General features: G+C 38.2%; 2 protein-coding genes across 2 annotated transcripts; one reads left to right on the plus strand and one right to left on the minus strand.

Moving 5' to 3' along the window:
- Nucleotides 1-6,994: 6,994 nt before the first annotated feature.
- Nucleotides 6,995-10,773, minus strand: calca (calcitonin/calcitonin-related polypeptide, alpha). The gene is made up of 5 exons (XM_037791168.1): nt 10,689-10,773; nt 10,113-10,204; nt 9,620-9,745; nt 8,119-8,300; nt 6,995-7,459 (listed from the first exon to the last, which is right to left on the minus strand). Exons 2-4 carry the CDS (start codon nt 10,196-10,198, stop codon nt 8,138-8,140), a joined length of 375 nt encoding a protein of 124 aa, XP_037647096.1. The 5' UTR covers nt 10,199-10,204; nt 10,689-10,773; the 3' UTR covers nt 6,995-7,459; nt 8,119-8,137.
- Nucleotides 10,774-20,011: 9,238 nt separating this feature from the next.
- LOC119475257 (vitamin D 25-hydroxylase) lies at nt 20,012-24,538 on the plus strand. Its single transcript, XM_037747771.1, has 5 exons — nt 20,012-20,411; nt 21,820-21,961; nt 22,064-22,696; nt 22,842-23,171; nt 24,133-24,538. Exons 1-5 carry the CDS (start codon nt 20,172-20,174, stop codon nt 24,348-24,350), a joined length of 1,563 nt encoding a protein of 520 aa, XP_037603699.1. The 5' UTR covers nt 20,012-20,171; the 3' UTR covers nt 24,351-24,538.
- The last annotated feature ends 607 nt before the right edge of the window (nt 24,539-25,145 follow it).

Consider the following 25,145-nt stretch of genomic DNA (forward strand, 5'->3'; position numbering starts at 1 on the left):
CATAAACTGCGACATCATCATTGACATCATAGAATGTTGCCTCTGTGACATCATAAATGATAATGTTACATAAACTGCGACATTATCATTGACATCATAGAATGTTGCCTCTGTGAGATCATAAATGATAATGTTACATAAACTGCGACATCATCATTGACATCATAGAATGTTGCCTCTGTAACATCATAAATGATAATGTTACATAAACTGCAACATTATCATTGACATCATAGAATGTTGCCTCTGTGACATCATAAATGATAATGTTACATAAACTGCAACATTATCATTGACATCATAGAATGTTGCCTCTGTGACATCATAAATGGCGATGCCACAGGAATGTCTATTCTGCTCTATATGTCAGCATTCTATCACGCTCTATATGATGCTATTGTATTCTACTCTATATCAAAGCATTTGATCAGCAATTGTGATATTTTCTTCCGCTATATATGACAGCATTCTTTTCCGCTCTAATGTCATTACGACTAATCAAAACGCAATTTTGGATATCTCTAATGTTAATTCCAGATAGTCAAGCTTAGCTATTAAATGTAAAAACAGCTTGCCATAGAACTGTCCAACGCAGACGCTAGGCAATGCCAATAAACATGTAGCCCAAGCATCAAAATGACAGTGCCCTTAATTTTTTTAAAGGTCCCATATGTTTACATGCTGTAATGTTAAAAAAAAACTTTATTTTCCTCATGCTGTCTGCCTGACATATACCTGTATTCACCCTCTGTCTGAAACGCTCTGTTTTAGTGCATTTCAATGGAACTGCAACATAATTGCGTTGCTAGGCAACAGTTTAGGTCCATGTTTACTTTCTGTCAGCTGATGTCATTCACATATACTGCAACTGGAAATAAACAGGGACACATTTAGGTTTAAATGTTCAATATATCGTAGATTTGTGACATCACACATGCATAGTACTCCTGACTGCTTGTTTAAACCTTCTTAATAATAAAAGATACCTGAACCTCTCACTTTTTATAATATGGGACCTTTAAGGTTAAATAAATTTGACCGTATTTAGGTTTTTCAAATTAACATCAACATAGTAGTAGTCATAGTTCCTCCAATGAAGTCAATGATTTCTCACAGAGATTGACAGAGTAGTAGTAGACACATGGGACATTACAATTGACAGATAGTCTTGACAATCAGATTAAACTAACTCTCCTGTGACATCATCAGTGACATGATGGAATGTTGCCATTGTGATGTCACTTATGATGTCACATAAACTGTGACATCATAAGTGACATCACGGAACGTCGTCGAAAGTTTACTTATAGAACCCCCGTTACGCCCATCAATCACAGATCAAAAAACAAGTGTTTTTTGATACTGCCACGCGTAGGACGACGGACCAGTCGCAGACAGGGACCGAAGACCGAAGACAGAAGACTCGCAGGTCCTCCACTGTCAGCAGATGGAAGGTTGCCCGACGCAGACGCTAGGAAACGCCATTAACCACGAAGGGAAAGCATTAATGCGTTAAGCCTTAATGCTTTTCATTTGTCTTTGTGTTTTTTTTAGGTAGCATATTTTACTTTATTTAGATTTTTTTAATCAACATTCACATAGTTGTATTCACAGTTCGCTTGATGAATTCAATGATCTCTGTCATTCAGACTAAACTAACATTCCTGTGACATTATCCGTGGTTTCATCTGTGAGATCATAAATGATCATGTCACATAAGCTGTGACCTATTTCCGGTAAAATATTACAGAATGCAACTTTGAACATTACGATGGCATAAATATCCCACAATGCAATGCGGTAGTGAAGACAACGTTCATAATAGACGTCGACAGAGAGCTCTGTAACATCAATAACACTTCAATTTAACTGTAAATATAAGGTTTCACTTTGCTCGGTTTAATAAATATTTGAAATTAATTCAGACTTTGCATCTCACAAACCGTCAATTTTAACACATAAGGTTGGCACAAGTTACCATGGATATGCGTCTCCAACCGGCAAGGGGGAAGTAATGACGTAAGTTACTTCTCAGTGTGTCCGAAAAGATACATACTACAGTTTATTCGCAAAAAAGTATGATGAACTTACTATTGTATTATCGTACACCTATTGTGTAGTTTGTTTGTTTTAAATTAACATCAACATAGTAGGAGTCATAGTTCATCTGATGAAGTCAATGATTTCTGTCATTCAGATTAAACTAACATTCCTGTAACATCGTCATTGAGATCATGGAATGTTGCCTCTGTGACATCATAAATGATAATGTAACATAAACTGCGACATCATCATTGATATCATAGAATGTTGCCTCTGTGAGATCATAAATGATAATGTAACATAAACTGCGACATTATCATTGACATCATAGAATGTTGCCTCTGTGACATCATAAATGATAATGTTACATAAACTGCGACATCATCATTGACATCATAGAATGTTGCCTCTGTGAGATCATAAATGATAATGTTACATAAACTGCGACATCATCATTGACATCATAGAACGTTGCCTTTGTGAAATCATAAATGATAATGTTACATAAACTGCGACATCATCATTGAAATCATAAAATGTTGCCTCTGTGATATCATAAATGATAATGTTACATAAACTGCGACATTATCATTGACATCATAGAATGTTGCCTCTGTGAGATCATAAATGATGTTACATAAACTGCGACATCATCATTGACATCATAGAATGTTGCCTCTGTGAGATCATAAATGATAATGTTACATAAACTGCGACATCATCATTGACATCATAGAATGTTGCCTTTGTGACATCATAAATGATAATGTTACATAAACTGCGACATCATCATTGAAATCATAAAATGTTGCCTCTGTGACATCATAAATGATAATGTTACATAAACTGCGACATTATCATTGACATCATAGAATGTTGCCTCTGTGAGATCATAAATGATGTTACATAAACTGCGACATCATCATTGACATCATAGAATGTTGCCTCTGTGACATCATAAATGATAATGTTACATAAACAGCGACATCATCATTGACATCATAGAATGTTGCCTCTGTGAGATCATAAATGATGATGTTACATAAACTGCGACATCATCATTGACATCATAGAATGTTGCCTCTGTGACATCATAAATGATAATGTTACATAAACTGCAACATTATCATTGACATTATAGAATGTTGCCTCTGTGAGATCATAAATGATAATGTTACATAAACTGCGACATCATCATTGACATCATAGAATGTTGCCTCTGTGACATCATAAATGATAATGTTACATAAACTGCGACATCATCATTGACATCATAGAATGTTGCCTCTGTGACATCATAAATGATAATGTTACATAAACTGCGACATTATCATTGACATCATAGAATGTTGCCTCTGTGAGATCATAAATGATAATGTTACATAAACTGCGACATCATCATTGACATCATAGAATGTTGCCTCTGTGACATCATAAATGATAATGTTACATAAACTGCAACATTATCATTGACATCATAGAATGTTGCCTCTGTGACATCATAAATGATAATGTTACATAAACTGCGACATTATCATTGACATCATAGAATGTTGCCTCTGTGAGATCATAAATGATGTTACATAAACTGCGACATCATCATTGACATCATAAATGATAATGTTACATAAACTGCGACATCATCATTGAAATCATAAAATGTTGCCTCTGTGACATCATAAATGATAATGTTACATAAACTGCGACATTATCATTGACATCATAGAATGTTGCCTCTATGAGATCATAAATTTTAATGTTACATAAACTGCAACATTATCATTGACATCATAGAATGTTGCCTCTGTGACATCATAAATGATAATGTTACATAAACTGCAACATTATCATTGACATCATAGAATGTTGCCTCTGTGACATCATAAATGGCGATGCCACAGGAATGTCTATTCTGCTCTATATGTCAGCATTCTATCACGCTCTATATGATGCTATTGTATTCTACTCTATATCAATGCATTTGATCAGTAATTGTGATATTTTCTGCCGCTATATATGACAGCATTCTTTTCCGCTCTAATGTCATTACGACTAATTAAAACGCAATTTTGGATATCTCTAATGTTAATTCCAGATAGTCAACCTTAGCTATTAAATGTAAAAACAGCTTGCCATAGAATTGTCCAACGCAGACGCTAGGCAATGCCAATAAACATGTAGCCCAAGCATTAAATGTCAGTGCCCTTCATTTTTTTAAAGGTCCCATATTTTTACATGTTGTAATGTTAAAAAAAAACTTTATTTTCTTCATGCTGTCTGCCTGACATATACCTGTATTCACCCTCTGTCTGAAACGCTCCGTTTTAGTGCATTTCAATGGAACTGCAACATAATTGCGTTGCTGGGCAACAGTTTAGGTCCATGTTTACTTTCTGTCAGCTGATGTCATTCACATACACTGCAACTGGAAATAAACTGGGACACATTTATATTTAAATGTTCCATATATCGTAGATTTGTGACATCACACATGCATAGTACTCCTGACTGCTTGTTTAAACCTTCTTAATAATAAAAAATACCTGAACATCTCACTTTTTATAATATGGGACCTTTAAGCTTAAATACATTTGACCGTATTTAGGTTTTTCAAATTAACATCAACATAGTAGTAGTCATAGTTCCTCCCATGAAGTCAATGATTTCTCACAGATATTGACAGAGTAAAGTAGACACATGGGACACTACAATTGACAGATAGTCTTGACAATCAGATTAAACTAACTCTCCTGTGACATCATCAGTGACATGATGGAATGTTGCCATTGTGATGTCACTTACGATGTCACATAAACTGTGACATCATAAGTGACATCACGGAACGTCGTCGAAAGTTTACTTATAGAACCCCCGTTACGCCCATCAATCACAGATCAAAAAACAAGTTTTTTTTGATACTGCCACGCGCAGGACGACGGACCAGTCGCAGACAGGGACCGAAGACCGAAGACAGAAGACTCGCAGGTCCTCCACTGTCAGCAGATGGAAGGTTGCCCGACGCAGACGCTAGGAAACGCCATTAACCACGAAGGGAAAGCATTAATGCATTAAGCATTAATGCTTTTCATTTGTCTTAGTGGGTTTTTTTTAGGTAGCATATTTTACTTTATTTAGATTTTTTTAATCAACATTCACATAGTTGTATTCACAGTTCGCTTGATGAAGTCAATGATCTCTGTCATTCAGACTAAACTAACATTCCTGTGACATTACCCGTGGTTTCATCTGTGAGATCATAAATGATCATGTCACATAAACTGTGACCTCATCAGTGACATCACAGTTTGTGGTTGCGTCCAAAATTCCATACTAACATGCTATTTAGTACGCTAAAACAGTATGTGAGTTATTTTAGTAAGTCCGAAACCTTAGTATAAAACCTATGGTACGCAAATTGCATACTATTTCCGGTAAAATATTACAGTATGCAACTTTGAACATTACGGTGGCATAAATATCCCACAATGCAATGCGGTAGTGAAGACAATGTTCATAATAGACATCGACAGACAGTTCTGTAACATCAATAACACTTCAATTTAACTGTAAATATAAGATTTCACTTTGCTCGGTTTAATAAATATTTGAAATTAATTCAGACTTTGCATCTCACAAACCGTTGATTTTAACACATGAGGTTGGCACAAGTTACCATGTCTTATGCGTCTCCAACCGGCAAGGGGGAAGTAATGACGTAAATTACTTCTCAGTGTCTCCGAAAAGATACATACTACTGTTTATTCACACAAAAGTATGTTGAACTTACTATTGTACTATCGTACACTTATTGTGTACGATCTAACACCTATTGAGTATGTAGTGCATAAATGAAATATCGGACAAAGCCTGTGTGTTTTTTGACAATCCTTCGCTGTCCGCAGACGTAGGAGAATTTTCCGACGCAGACGCTAGACACTGCAAATAAACACGTAGCCCAAGCATCAAAATGACGGTGCCCTTAATTATGGGAATGCAGATTCAGCATTCCCAGTATTGTTTGCCAAAAACACACCTCCCTGTCTGGATAGTTCATCCATAAGCATTTTAATAGATTAGTGATTGTAGATTTCCTATTAAAAATATATATTTAAAAAAGAAATACCATCACAACATTTATATCAATATCATAGAATTGTATCTGTACTCTGCTCTCCTAGTAACTAAGCTATGTTCCTGACAAGATGCCCAAAGATAGCATGGTTAAGGTTCGACAAATACCTCTGTTTGGTTAAAAGATAGAGAAAGATTGTGGTATGGTGTAGCTTAGACAACTAAAAGCACTTTGGTTTCACATGGTTTCATGAGGGGTGTCCAAGAACCACATTTGTTGGCTAATCTGCTTATAGACCCAACCATGTTGCAGTATTATTGCTTGGGGCATAATTGATAAGTTTTTCACTATGTAACTTTTGTAAAATAATATCCAAAACAGTTTTTCTACTTGTAGGTGAAGAAGCTCTAGAAACATAAAAAAAAAAAAACATTACAAGAAAACAGCTGGAGAAGCTGAACCTTGAGAGAGGCTCTATGAAAAAGCAGTAACTTATTGTAACCACTGGAGGGCAAAATAAGCCAGATATTGAAAGATAAAACATAAATGTGTTGTGCCAGTGACATGCTTACCATTATATCTCATAACAAAAGAATATCAAATAACAGTTTACAACTCACAAAATTGTTTTTATTAAAGAAATATTCTTTAATCAAGCTTGGAGATGGTCCAGTTATTTATGTGTAGTGAATGCAATGTGTCCTCTCAATTTCCATGAAAAGTGAATGTCATAAATATCATGTTTTGATGTTATACCTTGTTTATCATAACACATCATGTGAACCTCTTTGAAATAAATAGTGTTGCTGGGAAGCTCAGTGTGGTTTACAGCTGATATCACCCAATCAAACAAAAACACAGTAAGACATGAACGCCTAATGTAGCTAAAATACAATTTATTCCTGCATTCAATTCACAATTATTACAATATTTAACATTTTTCACACCTGCATTGTGCAGTACAAGGACATCTAATGAAGTGTTTTACATCAAGGCACAAAACAGCCACAGATGTTGAAGGTTTTGTTGGTCGTGCAGACGTTCAGTATAAGAATTCCAGTTCGACACATACGTAGATACAAGTCAGAAGACCAGTTGAGCCACAAGAAAATCCATTGTCATCCCTCTTTGCAAAAGAAAATATCCTCTCAGTGATGACGATGACACCGTTATTTCTCTGTTTTTAAGCACAGACTAACAATGAATACTGACAACTTTCTGAGTCTGAAAATAAGAGATCCTTGTTTGTGAAGAATACTGTATATGTTCATGTTTCCAAGTGTTTGCAGGTAGATGATGATCATGATGATGATGCAGTTTTGTCACTCAAAGAGGCACTTGGTCCTAGAGAGCCAAAGAGAGATAAACAAAAAACATTTTCAACTTCTCAAAAGATTCAGATTCAGAAAATATTTTTGTGGCAGTAGAGAGCTAATACAGAAAATATGGGTAGTAAGAGACACGGATATCAAAGTTCCTTAGTGGTAGTAGACCTTTGATGGCTCGCAATAAATCATTTTTTATAGTTCATACACACTGAAGTTGTCACAAAAAAGGACTGTAGAGTCAGTAACTTTTTGTCATTGTAGGCAAATACAAGATAAAAAAAAAGGTTTGGTCAGCGTGTGGTATACAAATGACAACATTATAACATTACATTGTAATAACCTGTGAACGTAATGGACCTAATTGATTGTTATATCTAATTTCAGGATATTTCAAATCTACAGTATATGACACCAAATATGTCAGATAGATTCATTTTTATTTTACCAGGATATTCCCATTGAGGTTTACAGTAAAATCTCTTTTTCAAAGGAGTCCTGGCCAAGAGGGCAGCATAAAAAGTTTCACATAAAAGCACAAACAACAGACTGTGTGCATTTTGTGTTCGAAACAATTCAAGCAAGAAGCCTTTCTGTGATTCTCAGTTTGGTTTCAAAACACAATGCTTTTCTCTTGTACTTCATCTACAGTATAAGCTCCAATGAGTGCCAACATACCATGCGTCTGCTCCTGTGCTCACATAGGGCCGCGCCGCTTCCGTCTGCCAAACGCCTGGGCGCCCACGTTGGTGGGGACAAAGTTGCTGTGTCCCAATCCTCCTGACCGACTCAGGAAGTCAGCCAAGCGGTGGGTCACGCAGGTGGCTGTGTTGCACGCCCGCTTCTGTGCTGTTGCATTGCTTGCAAGAATGGAAAAGATAGTGAACACAGTTTTTTTTATGATACACGACACACAGTTACAGTATTGTTTAGCATCATCAACAACAAATTAAATACAATAGAAATATGTCAAGGAGAATATTCCAATAATTGTGTGTGCATTATAGGCAGTCATGCTTACCCTTTTTCTCCTTTCATATTTTATTCAATGAGTAATTTTCAATCTTGAATGAATTACAGTAAAAACAGCTTTCATGTAAAAGATGAGTTTATTAAAGGGGAAACATACATTAGAAAGATTTGTAGCTGTTTCTATATTTTATTGTATTGTACAGAACTGCCTAAGTAACACAATCTTTGTAGCTAATTCTAAGTTTTCAAGTCTCTGTCAAAATCTAATGTCTGCCAGTGGAAAATGAAAGCAAGGACATTTCTATGAAGTTAGTCGGACACATAGGATCCACATGCACCAGCAGTGTTGTGAATGGACAAACAAGCAAACGTTAACTCAAACATACAGACAGAAGAATAGATTGGCTAAAAAGTGAGAGCTTCAATTGTATGAGTTGCCGTAGTTCTCATATTGCTCAGATAGACTTCGCTTCTTGCCAGGCGTCCCTGCTCCCACATCGGTGCGGGGATAGGTTTGCAGTTTGTGAATGTCCTGGGAGAGTTTGCCCAGCACACAAGTGCTTAAGCCGGTGCAGCGCTTAGACACGGGTCTATCCAAGCTGTTAGAGACGGAGACAAACATGCAGAAACAGGCTTACAGTAACCGTGGCATGCAGATAAATAGTAATAATCACATGCATGATGTTTTTCTAAAATGTCATGCGTCAATAAATGAATATTTCAAATGCATGCTAACAGATCCAACAGGCATATGAAGGCATCTTGTGGTTGAGTTGTCATGCTATTGTTTCATTCTCCATAATGTCTATCATGCATGTTTTCTCATGATCTTTGATATCATGCTCCCTTCAGTTTTCTGACCAAGGACACTGTCTTTCAGGCACATTGTTTACCATATTACTGAATGAATGGATGAATGAATGACTAACTACAGTCCATGCATTAAGGGATTATGACAGAGAGTAGATTTACATGAATTTCACTATATACCTTGATAATTACAGTAATAAACGCCAACAAGTTGGAGCTGCTGGGCTTGTAAACAAAAGTATGTTATATTTTGGCTTAACTGAAATGGATAGATAGATAGATAGATAGATAGATAGATAGATAGATAGATAGATACCACACCCTATATAGTACTTAAACTTTATTATAATCAGGATTAACCATATTCAATGATACCTACAATTATTACAAGCCATACCTGTTTCCATCAGCTGTTTGCTGGTCTTGCTCATCTGAAGTTATCAACTCCTTGATAGCTCTGAGTAACAGCTGGGCATCATCGTTCGATAGTGTGACTCCATCTGACATAGACTCCTTACTAGTTCTGGAAAATACACATTAGATTAACTGATTGATTGGCTGGTTCTGCCACAACATTGGTTTAAAAAACGCTTTAACTTGTCCAGACTAATACAACAGTAAGGGGTACAATGCATACTGTATGTAATCAAATGTAATTGTTCCTTTGAAAAGCTAACAGGAACCTTATGGCATTTTTTATATCTATAAGCATGTGAACTGATCTTTGGGATTTTGAGGAAATTAAGTTTAAAATCAAATACATTTGATTAGTTATGATAAACAAGAAAAAGTGTTCTGCAGCAATAATCTTAAACACATCAAAAGTGTCAGACACAACCACAATGTTTTTACAAGGTCAATATATTTTATACTTTTATGAATACTCTCACCTGGATGGAGCTGCCTGTGAGACGTACATCTGACAAATGATCAGTGTGTAGGCAACAAGGAGAGTCCAGAGTTTCAGCATTATCATGATTCCCTGTGGAAAATACATACAATTACAAACGAGGTAATGAAAATTGTTATAAGGAAAAGTTTTATCAATGATTTTGTGTGATCTGAACATTTAATGCCATTAAACATGTTTTTTTTTGTACAGACTTTCTCATCAACTGTATGCATTCACAGCTATATGAATCTTCTCTCTCCGTCTCTCTCTTACACTACCTCCCTGTTAGAGCCGCTGAACTTGCAGAGGCAAGAAGAGTTATTGGTGATATACTGACATTGGAAGCTTTGCCAGCAACTATAACAGCAGCTCTGTCCATTAGCGGAATTAACTGCAGCCCACCATAGATAGTATAACGTCATCAAACCAGCAAAGCTGCATCTCCCTTCTGTTAGCAACCAGTATCCACCAGTATAGGTGGCTATCCAGTCTATACTCAAAAACCACATAATCTGATATTTAACAGCATCATTTGCACAATCAACTAAAAATGCAGTCTTTAATCTATACTCACCGTGAGATAATAGATGTTCTGGTAATGAAGAATTGAATCTCACTTGTGGATGTGCTGAACACTCCCCACAGTGCAGGGTTTTATATATGTTCCCCATGGGTTTCTGTATGAAGTGAGTGAGCACTTGATCATAGTCTATTGGCCAGTCCAATGTTTTACCTCAAACTGCTGGCCAATCAGATGTCCATCGTCACTCACAGCAAGCCAATAAAAGAGCTTGTACGCAAATGACATCAGTGTGTTTAATTCACAAAAACAGCTGCCAGGTATTTGAATCAGTTCTTTAAGCGGGTGAAAAAAACATCTCACCGTCATAGTCAGTGTCTCATGTTGTTGAGATGGTATGTGCATGTGGAACCTCCTACTGTAAATCCCCATTACAGGGTGCATAATCATAATGGTCAGAGAATTTTAACATAATTCACCAGTGCTTCTGTTATTAAAATATGTTAATATGATTTTTAATGTGGTGCGATTTTGTTTTTAAATGAGTAAGATGAACAGGGCTAGGGGGTGAAAAAAATGGAAATACCACAAGATTTCATCACATTTACAAAGACAATGAATGTCCACAAGTGATTCATATTTCATAACATATTACCGGATAACAATGTGTAAAATTAAAGAAGAAAAATAAAAAACATGTCTTTTTTTGTTGCAGTCACTCACTCAAGTTGCATTTTTAGTGTGGCGGGGGAACAGGGTCAAAGGTCAAGCGCATGGCTCATATGTTCATCAGGATGCCATCTAACAATTAAAGAATTTACAGGTCCAGTTCTACCCTGCTGTACCTTAATATGTTTCAATATAATGTTACCCCATAGACACTTTAGACAAACTCGACAATTTAGAAGTGTGTCTGTAAATACCAAAGTAAAGTAATTTGTCTCCAACTTGTCATTAGATCTAAACATCATTGAACCTTGGCGTCAATTTCTGAAGCACAGTGTACAAAGTAGATTTTAACTTCCTCTGTCTCTGCAACAGATCTTATTTCTGACTTAAAGCTTGGGTTGGTAATCTTAAGAAACTTGCAAGAGAAAGAGTATTTAAAATGTATCCAACCAAAAAACCCAGCCCAGTGTTGCCAACTCTTTTCCAATGAAAGTAGCTTGCAGCACTAGCTCCAAAAGTTCCGAAATCAAGCGAGAAAGTCGGCAAGTCGGCAACACTGACAGTCCGTTCCTTCAGGCCTTACTCCAAAGACACTCCCCCAAAACTATCATTATGAACATAAACAATGAACATGGCTATTGTTAGTACTCACAACTGTCCAGCTAGCAGCTTGTGGAAGACTCTGGTGAAACACAATAAGTGCGCAGGCAGGTAAGTAGACAGGCAGGTAGGCCGTTCAATCATTACATTGTGGCTGAATGTAATGATTGGATGGGTTTATTATAGTAGAACATATAGAACATTTGATTTATTGATTGATGTCAGGATGTAATGAGAATTTCAACAAATATAAAAATGTTTTTGAAGAAGATTGGCAGCTCTAGCTTTAACCCAGAGAACAGTTTGGATCTTGCTCCTTTTCATAATTTACATACGGTTGGATAAAATAATGCCTTCCTTGTATAAGAATAGCGTCACAGTGAGCTCTTCATGGATAAACTCAACCCTCCCACAGAATTCAGCAGCGTCCATCCGTCCGGTTTCTCTGAGCTAATTACTGGGCTGTTGGTCTCTGGCCATCTTGTAATTCCCCTTATGTAACAATATTGGATGATGTGTCATAACGCACCCTGACTCCCAGTCAGTTTTTGCGTCACAAGGAAACTCATTAGTGTGGATGAGCCTTTTAGTGCTATTGAGCAGACCTGCAGGCTCGAGACCAGAAGCACTAAATTAGTCTCCAACAGCTCCACGTGGAGGACTTAAAGACTTTAGAGCAAGAGGTTCCAACTGCACACACAATGATTCTTGATCTCATTTGAGTATCTTGCCAAGAAATGTGAAGTTCATACATTTATCTTTTAGTTAATCTGCAGCTTCTCATGCAAAGTCAACCCAGCAGAGCACATACAGTATGTGAAGATAGAAAATCATGTGTATATTACAGATAATTTAAATGTCAGTGCTCAAACAATCTTATTGTTTGCAAATTCTTCAAAAATTATCAAGTCATGTGAACCATCTCTCTAAGTCAAGAAAAAGAAGGATGTCTCTTCCTCCATGATAAATGCCACCTTTAACAAGTCAAGAGCCACCTTACACTAGTCAGTGTAAAAGTAAATACTCTCCACACTGTTTTGCACTCAAGATGCTCCCATGCAGGCCTCGGTTCACCACTGCCGGCTCTGACCAGGGACAGGAGTCGAGGCAGAGAAATTACATTCCAAGGGGAAAAGCGTATTGTCAAGAATGCAATTATCTCACACTGTTCACATTCCCTAATGTTGGGCACGAATTGGCCTGGAAAATTAATTGCGACACAGGAGAGCATTCATGACAGAGAGGGCAGTGTTCAATGCTCAGCACAGTTGCTCATCAGTGACAGTCTCAGCTGAGTCACTGTGAATGTGTCTTCTCCCAAAGAGAAGCTCTTGGCTGGGAATAAAAAAGCCCCAGAGAATATTTCCTTCAAAGCTCTCTCATATCGACACCTTGCGTTATTCAAATAAGCAGCAAGGGTTGAGAATCAGCTGGAATGATCCACAGTTATGTATTAAATATTAAAGTTAGCACATGAGGATTGTCGACATTGGGGCGTATGAATGGATCATTGCGATGTGAAATGTACATCGGTGCTCTGAACAGAGCTGAACAGAGGCCATCAGCACTCGCAGAGGGGACCTTGAATAAGTCTTGACATTATGAGCAATTACTACGTCAGCTAGAAATAAGCTCACACACTTTAATAGGCTACTCTATCAAAAAGTAAGCACAACTACAAGCCAAGTATACTTTTCTATAGGCCTATAAGGCGAGAATACTTAATTATACTTTTCTTAAGTATATCTCGATCAAAAGATTAAGTACAAGTAGGCCTATAAGCCGAGTATACTTAGACTTTTCTGTATACTCGTCAGTATGAGCCAGGTATACTTAGACTGTTCTGTATACTTGTCAGTTTGAGCCTAGTATACTTAGACTTTTCTGTATACTAGTCAGTTTGAGCCTAGTATATTTATGTATACTTTTGTTAAGTATATCTCTGATAGGTACATAAATAGTAAAATGAAAGTATACCTTTTTATTTTAAGTTTAAAAGAAGTATAGTAATAGCACACTTGAATAAACTTCTTTTTGGTAAGGGGAAATGCTCTTTGTCCAAGAATGAAATGAAAGAGAGGAAGAGGAACCCAGAGAATTTACATTAGGAGATAAAAGCCTCTTTTTTGTGAAACTTAGAGTTTACATTTGTGTTGGGAAGGGAGCAGTCTAAACAGGCAGAGACGGTTTTACACAAAAATGAGCACCAAAATAACACTGTCCTACCTGATCTGCATGAAAACCTCAGCATGACCACTAGACTCACCTGAAATGGCAATGTGACTCCTTTTGCACTATAGAGGAGAACAGGGTTGGTCATCACACTTTTTACTTTCATTTTAATCCCTCAAAAACTGTACCATTAATAGATTCCCTTTCAATGTGTTATGGAAGCCTAAAGTGTCAGGTAGGAATGGAGTGACCTTACTCTCCTTAAGCTTATTCTGTTCAAAAGATATGGATTATCAAATATGTCTTGTGTACTTGTGACAAACATCCCAACACGGTCTCATCCTAATCACATACTGCTGCTTTGTCAGACCTCTCTGCGTCACTTTTCACTCGCAATAAACACGTACTTAATTTTGGGAATCAAACAAAAACACTTGAATAGGTTTAGGCAACAAAACCACTTAGTTATGTTTAGGAAAAAAAACACAGTTGGGCTTAAAATTGCTACATTTGTACAGTGAAAATGACACTGAACGTTGTGAACATGGGACACGAACAGCGGTCTCCTGGATGAAAGCCTTGTGTTTGTTGTCATTTCAATGAATTTAAGAAGTTTAATTTCATTGAAATGCAACAACCTAAAACATCTCCTACATTGAGAGAACAAGCAGGAAAAATCATTCCTATAAGTGCATCCTTATATAATAATACTCAACTCATCCTTATGTCAGTCACTCACAATCAGTTACATGTGACAACCAACCCTTAAGAGAATGTGACAAGCATCCCCAACTGGGGTTTTTTACTAGCGGCTAAGCTAACAACCACATGTTGTAGCCTAGCTAAGAAAAAACTATAGCTAAACTATAGTTCTCCCTTCATAATTTTAATTGTAACAATTGTTTTATTTTATTCCCACTGTGTAAAAGCCTGGAAGAGAAACACAGAAGAGCTGAATATTTACATTTTGACATGAAATACACTGAAAGTCCTCTTACCTCAAGGTCAAGTGTCTTATTCCTGAAATGACCCCGTAGATGACCTCTGACCCGAATTCTGAAAATTTCAGTACCAACATTTGCTTGCTTGCTGCCTAGAGCGCCCTTTAGGCAGCAAGCTTTTAAGTGTTAAAGTTAAGTGTGAAAATAAACTAATTGTCATAGGGTGGTGTTGTCGGCTGGATGACCTCTGAACCTACTCTGGAACTGTCAGAATGGAGAAAGCAGAGAACTGAAAAGTGAGAAACTTTATTGTCCACATTGTGGATAATTATCTTTGGCTTCACCACATAGCATTTAAAATCAATACAGTGATGAGAACAAACAGTTGCAAACAGACTTCCGCACACTGTCTAACTTGCAGTAACACATTTATTTGCGACGTTTCTGTTTTAGACCTTCATCAGGCTGCCTGATTTTTGAAACTTTTTATCTACTTGTGCCTCTCCTACACAACTGTCTAATGAAATAGATGTGGGAAGTGTTCTTGTGCAATGATGAGAACAAACAGCAACTGTGAGGACAATCTATAATGGAAGTAAAGTGCCTGAAAACAGATTACAGATCGGTTTCTGCGCCTTCAAAAAGAACATAAAATGAACATTGAGGCTCATGGAATTACAAACATGAGGTGAAGTATCCATTAGCAAAGTGAAGTCCACCTGCTGCTCTCCATTAGAAAGCTGACCAAACCTAACCTAACATTTAAACACCTGGCCGGTAGTTGCAGAGGGATTACAAGACCTCTTGAGCCTCCTGCCACTGTCATTATGTTGTTGGAAAAAATAGGCCAGCATTAGAATTACCAAGGATGGTCAGTAATTAGATTTTCCCCATGCACTTGATTCTTCCAGTCATCCGGATGGTAAATAATTTACTGTGGAATCACAGTAGTCAAGGGACCCACCCAAAGGAACATGCCTCACAGTATAGCAAAACAGGAAGAACACTCTTCAAATGGCCTTCTAATGTAAAGACTGATGCTGTTCTACCACACATACACTAACTGCATTAAATCCCATACATTGATCAGGACAGCAGGAATAAAATGACCCCAGGATGGGCTGTATGACAGTATGTATACTGTATGTGAGCTCCAGGGGGCCCCAATTTCCCTTTTCCCGGCGAGGTGCTGCAGCTCCTGGTCTGTCAAACCTCCCAACTCCAGTTTGTAATTCAGGTTTACTGCTAAAAAGTCTCAAACCTAAGCCAAGTTACCCCTGGTGACATCACTACTATAACTATGTATATATCAATGCATATTGCCTACTCCTACCCCAGGGCATAAGAACACTATATATAAGAAGCAGATGTAGTCACTGTGATGTCACCCATTGGATTGTGGACTGTCGTTTTGAAGCCTCAAGTTCTGCATTTTGGCCGTTGCCATCTTGGTTTTTGGCCGCCACAATCTTGTTTTTTTTGCAACCAGAAGTGACACAAGAGGGTGGAGCTAAGTTCAACCAAACGCTGAATAAGACATTTTTAGGCGACCAAAAAGGTTCAAATTAACTTTCATGAACTGAAAACACACTTTGAAAGGGTTAAAGTTGTAAGACGAAAATATGGACAGCTCCTTGGTAATGACCTGTCAATCACAAGGTAGCCACGCCCTAAAGCATACCCTGCTTTATGGTCTATTAGACTCTAAATGGGACCATCATTTACTAAATGAACATCATGCAGTATTAAAGAAGACTTGAAACTAGTGATTGAGACCATAAACTCATGTTTACAATGTTTACTGAGGTAATAAATCAAGTGAGAAGTAGGCTCATTTTCTCATAGACTTCTATACAATCAGACTTCTTTTTGCAACCGGAGTAGTCGCCCTCTGCTGGCTGTTAGAAATAATACAAATTTAAGGCACTTCCACATTGGCTTTTTTTTTTTTTAAGTTTATTTTTTCCAGATTAGTTACAATTTTAAAGGGTCAAGTAGTAAAAATTAAGAGTCACACCAGACCGAATCTGATAATGTTTATATCCTCCAGAGAAAACATACAGTCATTTTTAATGTGTTATGAATTGTTAATTGTGATGTGTTTTGGTTTTTGTCTGATGGGTCTTACTTGTCTGTTTGTTTATGGTAACAGTATGTCTATTGTATGTGAATTTTTTCTCAAATTGAGCTACCTATGGATGCAGAATTAATTTCAGTGCAAACTGACAATAAAGTTGTATCGTATCGTATATCAATATCATTATAAGGCTGTTTAAACTGGTTCAAATATTCTCAATAATAAATTTCTCTTATTCTCTGTCAATTTCCAGATCAAATGATACAAAATATTTTAAACTCATCCTTTATATTGCCTAGTCATAGCAGTCGTGATTATGTCAAATATTTTTTAAATACTGTAACTCTGGTTCCGTTTGTGAATCCATGCCGTTGCAAAACATGTTAGATGTTGACCACCTGGACACTTGTCGCTGGTGTTTTGATTAATCCAACGACTAACAAGATAATGCAACAGTGAGAACATGTTTATTTGATTAAATTTGACAGATGTGTTTAACGCTTCCAGAATAGCTTTTGAGTCTCTGGAGCTGGCAGGAAGCAAAGAAGTAATTTGCAAGAATGTCCTCATTAGGTAGCCCTAACAAATCTGAATGATTGGGAGAGGTCTGTAGAGGCCATTTGAGGCATCGAAGAAAAAAAGCATACCAGCTGCCTCAGCAGGAAGGAACGGCTGGATAAACAACTTCACATCTAATGAGGAGCCAGTCATGATGAACTGATCACATAGCAAAGTGGAGAACACGGTGCTACAAAAGTGCAAATAGTTTATAGTTTAAAACCCCATTAATGAGATGATATTTACCTGGGTTAACCCTTGCAAGTTCTATCTGTTCCTGACTTCCATCTACAGACCATATAGGAAAAATAAGTAGCCAAAAAGCAACCTCTGTCGTACAGTCTTGAACGTATGTTTATACTGTATGTGTGTATATATATATATATATATATATATATAAACTGGAAAAACATGCTTGGCACACGGGAGAAGTTTCAGTTGGTCGTAATCTGCAACCTTTTTTCTTTTGTGTAACCTGTTTTTTTTTGAAAGAAATAAACTTTGACCCAGTAAGCTGCTGCAGTCTCCTTCCCCTGAACATGTTAAAGGTTAGGTCATGCACTACGTTCAGGGGTTAAAGGTAAAGGCAGGCACCACATTCCAGACATGAATTAGTTGTCTGAGATTTTTCAAGCTTGTTGACTAAAACATGAACGCATCCAGACAGCGCAGGAATTTGCATGGATGTTCTAAAAATGGATATTGATTTTAATATGTAGATATATATATATATATATATATATATATAAAAATATAAAAAAATATATATATATATATTATTAATAATAATAATAATAATAATAATAATAATAATAATAATAATAATGATAATAAAGTCTTCCAATAAAAGAGTTTATTCCTGTTTATAAATGTTACCACTCACGCTATTGGCGGTGTTACGGACTGTGAAAGCAGTATCATTGTGTTTCATATAAATAACCTGCTAACATAACTAACCAATTCCGTGAAGACGCCGGCATTTCAAAACGCGGAGAAACTTTTACAACACACAGAGAGAGGGGGAGCGGATTCATTCTCTGCTCAAGTAGACATTACTCCACTATATCTTTACATAGCAAATAGTTGTTTGATGCTATATTAATGCTCTGAATGTCAAATTTAGAGCCTTTAAGCAGAGAGAATTTAGGAAACTGAATAATAGAGATGTTAAATGCAGCATTGTGTTTATTAAAACAATAATCTATTAAGATTAAATAGGTGTATTGTTTTCACATTAAGTTCCTAGTTTTGCAGATCATATAGAAACTGTAAATGTCCTGCCCCTTGGCACTTCAGTGTGCCTGGTGTAGGAGAACTACAGTATGGTGGCCGACGTATAAACGTCGGCGTTTGTGCCAAATGAAATTATTGGACGGGTTAATTACAATCCTGCGACAGCCACAGATACCGGATTATTTTCTCCTTTTTTTTGTCAGAGCATTTGATTTATTGATCACTGTCGGGATGTAAAGAGAATTTCAGCAAATATAAGAAAATATTTTTTTGAAGAACATTACCAACCCTAGCTTTAAGATAAAGTGGCCTGTATATCATGAATCCATGAAGTTGCCCAAATGAGCAATATATTGCAAAATACATAATGAGCAATATACAAACACAAAATGTCTTGAACCGTTATAAAGACTGACAGATAAATTAATCAGAACAATGAATGTACTTCATTTTAATTCCATCCAGTAAAACATGGCATTGATTTCTTACAAATTACATGTATTTTGACTAAGCATCTTCTTTTTTTCTTCTTTTCTTTTTTCTCATTGCATGTGAGTGCTTTTGCTTTGCTTAAACAGTTGAACAGTTCTCTAACATTTATTATCTATTTTTACTTTTGAACTATTATTGGTTCATCTTTGTTCTTTTTAAGGACCCAAGAAGCTGCAGCATTCACTGCAAATTCCCCAAACCTGTTTTTGATCTGAAATGTGCTGCAGCATATTTCATGAACCTCCCTACTGGGAAAGCTGCTTCCATCCAGACTGGGTGTGCATTTTTGTGTCTGTGGTTTCCATGAAACAATGGATGGCTCTGTGCCCATCTCTTTCAATCCAGCCCAGTCTCCCCTATAGACTATTATGATATATTAAAAACCATACTAACATAATTGTCTGATGTCAATTAGCCTATACTGCTTGTGTTAAGTGTTATTTATGCATCAAAGAGACAACCTTTTTACAACTTACATGGCTTTTTTTAGAACTTTGATGAAGTGCAAAGTGTGCCTTTGTGATTTTTTGTTGCCCCCCTCTGGAGGTTCATTACAAGCAGCCCGAAAACTCAACATATAACCACCAAAAAAAATGATCCGGGTTATTGATCAAGAGCAGAACAAAGTTCACCCACAGTTGACTCTGACTCTTTCTGGCCAATCTTCGAGCTTAGAGGCGGGGGGATAGAAAAATGTGCAAGATGATACATATGAGGTTCAGTTCCTCTGAGGAGAAGCCGAAGTGAGCAGAGGTCTAGTCTAGTCTAGCAGTGGAAGAGAGACTCTTTTTGAAGATGGTTTCTATCACATCGCAGTCTGTGCTGGTGCCGGTGTCCTGTGCGCAGGCTCTGCTCGGTGTGGGCTGTTTGGCCGTCGTCCTCCTCGCTCTCCTGCTGGTCCGACAGCTCGTCAAGCAGAGAAGACCTCCGGGCTTTCCTCCTGGTCCATCTCCTATCCCTGTCATAGGAAACATCATGTCTCTGGCCACCGAGCCGCACGTCTTCCTCAAGAAGCAGAGTGAAGTTCATGGACAGGTAATGATGACTCGGACTGCGCGTTTTTATGACTGCAGGGGCTTTTCTTAACTCTGCAAAACTATGCAGCAATGCATGACCTCATACCACACACACACACACATGCACACACATGCACATGCATGGAGAACTAGTCCTGAAACAGAACAAAAGAGACTCGCCCAAACATTTTCTGTCTGGAGCATTTGGAGGAGAATAAATTGCAAATGAGGGGATCCCAAAAATGAAAAAGTTAAAGTTTTAAAGTTAAACATAATTTAGGTGCAGAAATGTTATGCTATATGGAGACCCTTTTTAATCTATATAGAAAAATGGATACAACTGACATTGAAGTTTTAAACTGCTGACCGCATATTGCATATAATTCACAACTTATATTTAGTTTTTTTTTAAATAAATTGCATAATGAGGGGCTCCCAAAAATTAAAGCCTTCTCCCAAAAAAAAGAAAATTGTAAAAAAAAAGTGAGGACACAGATTAAATTTTTTGTGGGTTTTAAAGCTAAACATAATTTAGGTGCAGAGCAGGATATCTTTGTATAAATGGAGAGATAAGTCATAGTCTGTTTCATTCACTCACTGTCCTGTTATATAGCAGGGAAGTTTAACCCTCTGAGACCCACAATAGATCTGTTTTTGTCTTTTTTATGGGGGTACAGGGGGTCTTTAGGGGGAGATAGCAGGTCAACAGTAGATGTCACATAGAAGTGGTGTACGTCATCTGAAAGCTGGAAACCTGAAGATTAATTTGAGATGCAGCTGTGTGTCAAGTTGTTCTAGTCGTAAATCAGAAATAACCATTAATCAATAAATTAATCGAAATAAATTGTGAACGTGTATAAGGGCTAAGAACACTATGCTAGAAGTATATGATGGCCGTTCTCATGCTCTTTTATGTCTCATACGTTGTTGCAGCAATTTTTGTGTGTTGATACCATTCAGGGCTGGCTCTCGCCCTATTGGCGAAATTCGGATTTGGAGAATTAATAAAAATGATCAATAATCCCTCCAAAATACCACATTAAGACACCAAGACCTTGAGGAACACAATAGAAAAAGCCATGCTGTGATTTGGTATCCAAAACTTTTGACATTTGGAGATTTCTGCAAGAATTGCATTTTTTTCCATGATTGGATGGTGAGCACTTCTGTTCTGGAAATTGAACCTGTTACAGCCTCTGAAAGACAGTAAAGTCAGTCAGGATCGCGGGTCTCAGGGGGTTAATTCATCCTCAGTTTTCTGGCTCATGAAAACCCAGTTTTGACCCTATAGTGCCAAAGAGCAGACACAAGCAAAACGTTGCAACATGCCTACAATTGTGGTATAAATCTCACATTCCATGTATTTGTATAGAAATGTGTGCAAAGAACAAAAGTACAGTGCTCATGTTGCAATGTGTGCCTTTCAGATTTTCAGTCTTGACCTGGGAGGCATCTTGACGGTGGTATTAACTGGATATGACTGTGTCAAGGAATGCCTTTACCATCAAGGCGAGGTGTTTGCTGATCGCCCATCGCTGCCTTTATTCCAGAAAATGACCAAAATGGGTGGTAAGATGATGTTATAACTATTTCCTATGCAACAGTATCTGAATAATTGCAGTTGACATGATAAATGATCTGTTTTACTTTTTTTTTCTCAACCTTCCAAAGGGCTTCTCAATTGTAAATACGGCAAAGGCTGGATTGAACATCGTAAACTGGCTTGCAACTCTTTCCGTTACTTCGGCAGCGGCCAGAGAACGTTTGAGAGGAAGATCTCGGAGGAGTGCATGTTTTTTGTCGACGCCATCGACGAACACAAGGGAAAGCCCTTCAACCCCAAACACCTGGTGACCAACGCTGTGTCCAACATCACCAACCTGATCATTTTTGGACAACGGTTCACCTACGACGACCGCAACTTCCAGCACATGATCGAGTTATTCAGTGAGAACGTGGAGCTGGCGGTGAGCGGCTGGGCCCTCCTCTACAACGCCTTCCCTTGGATCGAGTATTTGCCCTTTGGAAAACATCAGAAGCTGTTCCGCAATGCTGCTGAGGTGTACGACTTCTTGCAGACAACTATAAAGGGTTTCTCACAGGGCAGGGTGCCACATGCACCTCGCCACTATGTTGATGCCTATTTGGATGAGTTGGAGCAGAACGCAGAGGAACCCAGCTCCTTCTTTTCCTATGAGAACCTCATCTATTCAGTGGGCGAGCTCATTATTGCCGGCACAGAGACCACGACTAACACCCTGCGCTGGGCCATGCTGTACATGGCTCTCTACCCCAACATACAAGGTTAGTTATAGTGGGAGCATCAGACCCCAAAGTACAACATTTCACCCCAAGAGAGATTTGATGAACATTTGTTTGTAGGCTGCTATAAATATGATGTTTATGCAATGAATAAATGCCTAAAAGTGTCTGTTTTTTCCCTGCAAAGAGAGGGTGCACAGAGAGATCGACAGCGTGCTGGCCAATGGGAAGGCCCCCACTTTGGAGGACAAACAGAAGATGCCCTATGTGGAGGCCGTTCTGCACGAGGTCCTTCGCTTCTGCAACATTGTCCCGCTCGGTATTTTCCGTGCCACCTCCCAGGAAGCAAAAGTCAACGGGTACACAATTCCCAAAGGCACCATGGTGATCACCAACCTCTACTCAGTGCACTTTGACGAGAAGTACTGGAACGATCCAGGCGCTTTCTCACCACAGAGGTTTCTGGACAGTAACGGCAACTTTGTGAGGCGCGAGGCCTTCCTGCCATTCTCCATGGGTCAGTATATTTAAATTCAAACACTCTTCTTATATAAGATTGTGGGTCATTAACAGGATACAAATTACATTTCCTCGATTGCTTTCTGATTCTTAGATCAGTAAAACTGGCAGGTAATTACAGCATGTCCCCAGCGGTGACCCCAGAATCAGATGCTGCCAAGCCATCAACAAAATCTTAAAATTCAACCAACACACATGAATGTGCGTTGACAGAAATGAAGTCTTATATACACTGAATCTGTCTTCATCTTAATTTTTCTCAGTGCAATCTACTTCCCTCTTAAATTAAATAGAAAAATAAAACTGCATTTATCATATATACATACCGACATCACATTTACATAAACTCCAATGCCTAACCTTAAAGGTGCTAAATGCGAGATTGGAAGCGTTTCTATTGCCTCCCCTCGGCTCTTAAAATGGTGACGACTGAGCCGGCGGCTCGCAGCTAATGGTGCTAATCGCGCCAACAGTGAAAACAAAGGTGCTGACAGAGATAACAGTGATTATCTGGGGGAACCAGAGGGTGGGCTATGTCAACAAAGTACGGAGAAGCTCGGATTACAACACATACAGATGGAGACTTCATTCTCTGCTCAGGTAGACATTACTCCACTATATCTTTACATAGACAATAGTTGTTTGAGGCTATATTAATGGTCTTGATATCAACCTTTAACCATTTGAGGTCAACGCCTAACCTCAACCATCTCTCGAGAGTTTTGCAGCTTGGGTACGCAGCTTGGGCAGCGTGGGTCCCTGTTCTCATAATAGTCTTTATCACGGGACATTCCCATAGAGCATGAATACGAGCATCCGCAATCCTCAGTTAAACCCATTTTTTCCTCATATGTAGTGTTTGTGTTCCCCAATGTCTTTGAACTTGAATGAATTGGCCAGATGTTGTTCCTGTGTGTGTGTATGAGAAAGTCTAAATTAAAGATTTTTCTTTTTTTCAGGGAGGCGTTGCTGTCTGGGCGAACAGCTGGCCAGGATGGAGATGTTCCTCTTTTTCACCACTTTGCTGCAGAGGTTTCATCTTCAATTCCCTCCAGGAACCGTTCCCACTGTCACTCCCAAACTCGGCATGACTTTACAACCCAAGCCCTACTCCATCTGTGCTGTCCGCAGGCAGCAGAAAAGTCCCTGCTCTGGAGGCCCTCCTTATCACAAGTAGGCCAGCAGGAAGTTATTACAGCTTGTTCGACTGTTCAAGCCAGAATTTCTACTATTTTGCACAGCAATGCAACCACATGATGCAGGTGCATAAAAACTGTATCGCGCTGGATTGTAGCGTCCAGTTCCAGTGCGTCACAGTTTTTCCAAAGGACTTTCAGTGACAAAAGTCGCTCTCTACATATGAACATGTGATCCATATTATTCAATTACTATTGAATTCTTACACTGAGCAATATGCTATGTTTGCACAATACTTTAGGCGACAAGACTCGGTGCTGAAAGAACATTCTGGGAACACTTATGTGCTATTGATTTAGTTCTCTGTAGCTCAAAGTTGCTCTGCGCCCAGAAAATGAAATGTCTATGAACCTTGGTGCGGCAGCGACGGGTTAGGTATATGTCAATGATTGATAGTAAGTACACCTATGGTGGTTCATAGCCCTGTCTCCTCAGGACAGCTTTGGGTCAGACAGATGACACCACTGATTTGTACGTGTGGGGTGAAATTGAACTTTCCAAGAAAGTTCTGAACACTGTGTTGGAGCTGGACGTGGGCCAAGACTGACATCACCTGGACTGAGTGTGACCCCTCCTCCAGGGATAGCGCTCTCTGGAAAATGTGTCTCTTAGAAGGCAAATGCAACCCTGGTGGATTTCTAGAAACTGACTATGCAACACTGGTTTCTGCTAAATGGTGCTTATCAGTGCTAACAAAGCACTGCATTTATGTTTGAGGTTAACATTTGTTTGTCCTTTTTTGCAATACTGGTGGTAAAAGTTTTTTGTGTATTCA

Source organism: Sebastes umbrosus, chromosome 2 (assembly GCF_015220745.1).
Source record: "Sebastes umbrosus isolate fSebUmb1 chromosome 2, fSebUmb1.pri, whole genome shotgun sequence".
NCBI lineage: Eukaryota > Metazoa > Chordata > Actinopteri > Perciformes > Sebastidae > Sebastes > Sebastes umbrosus.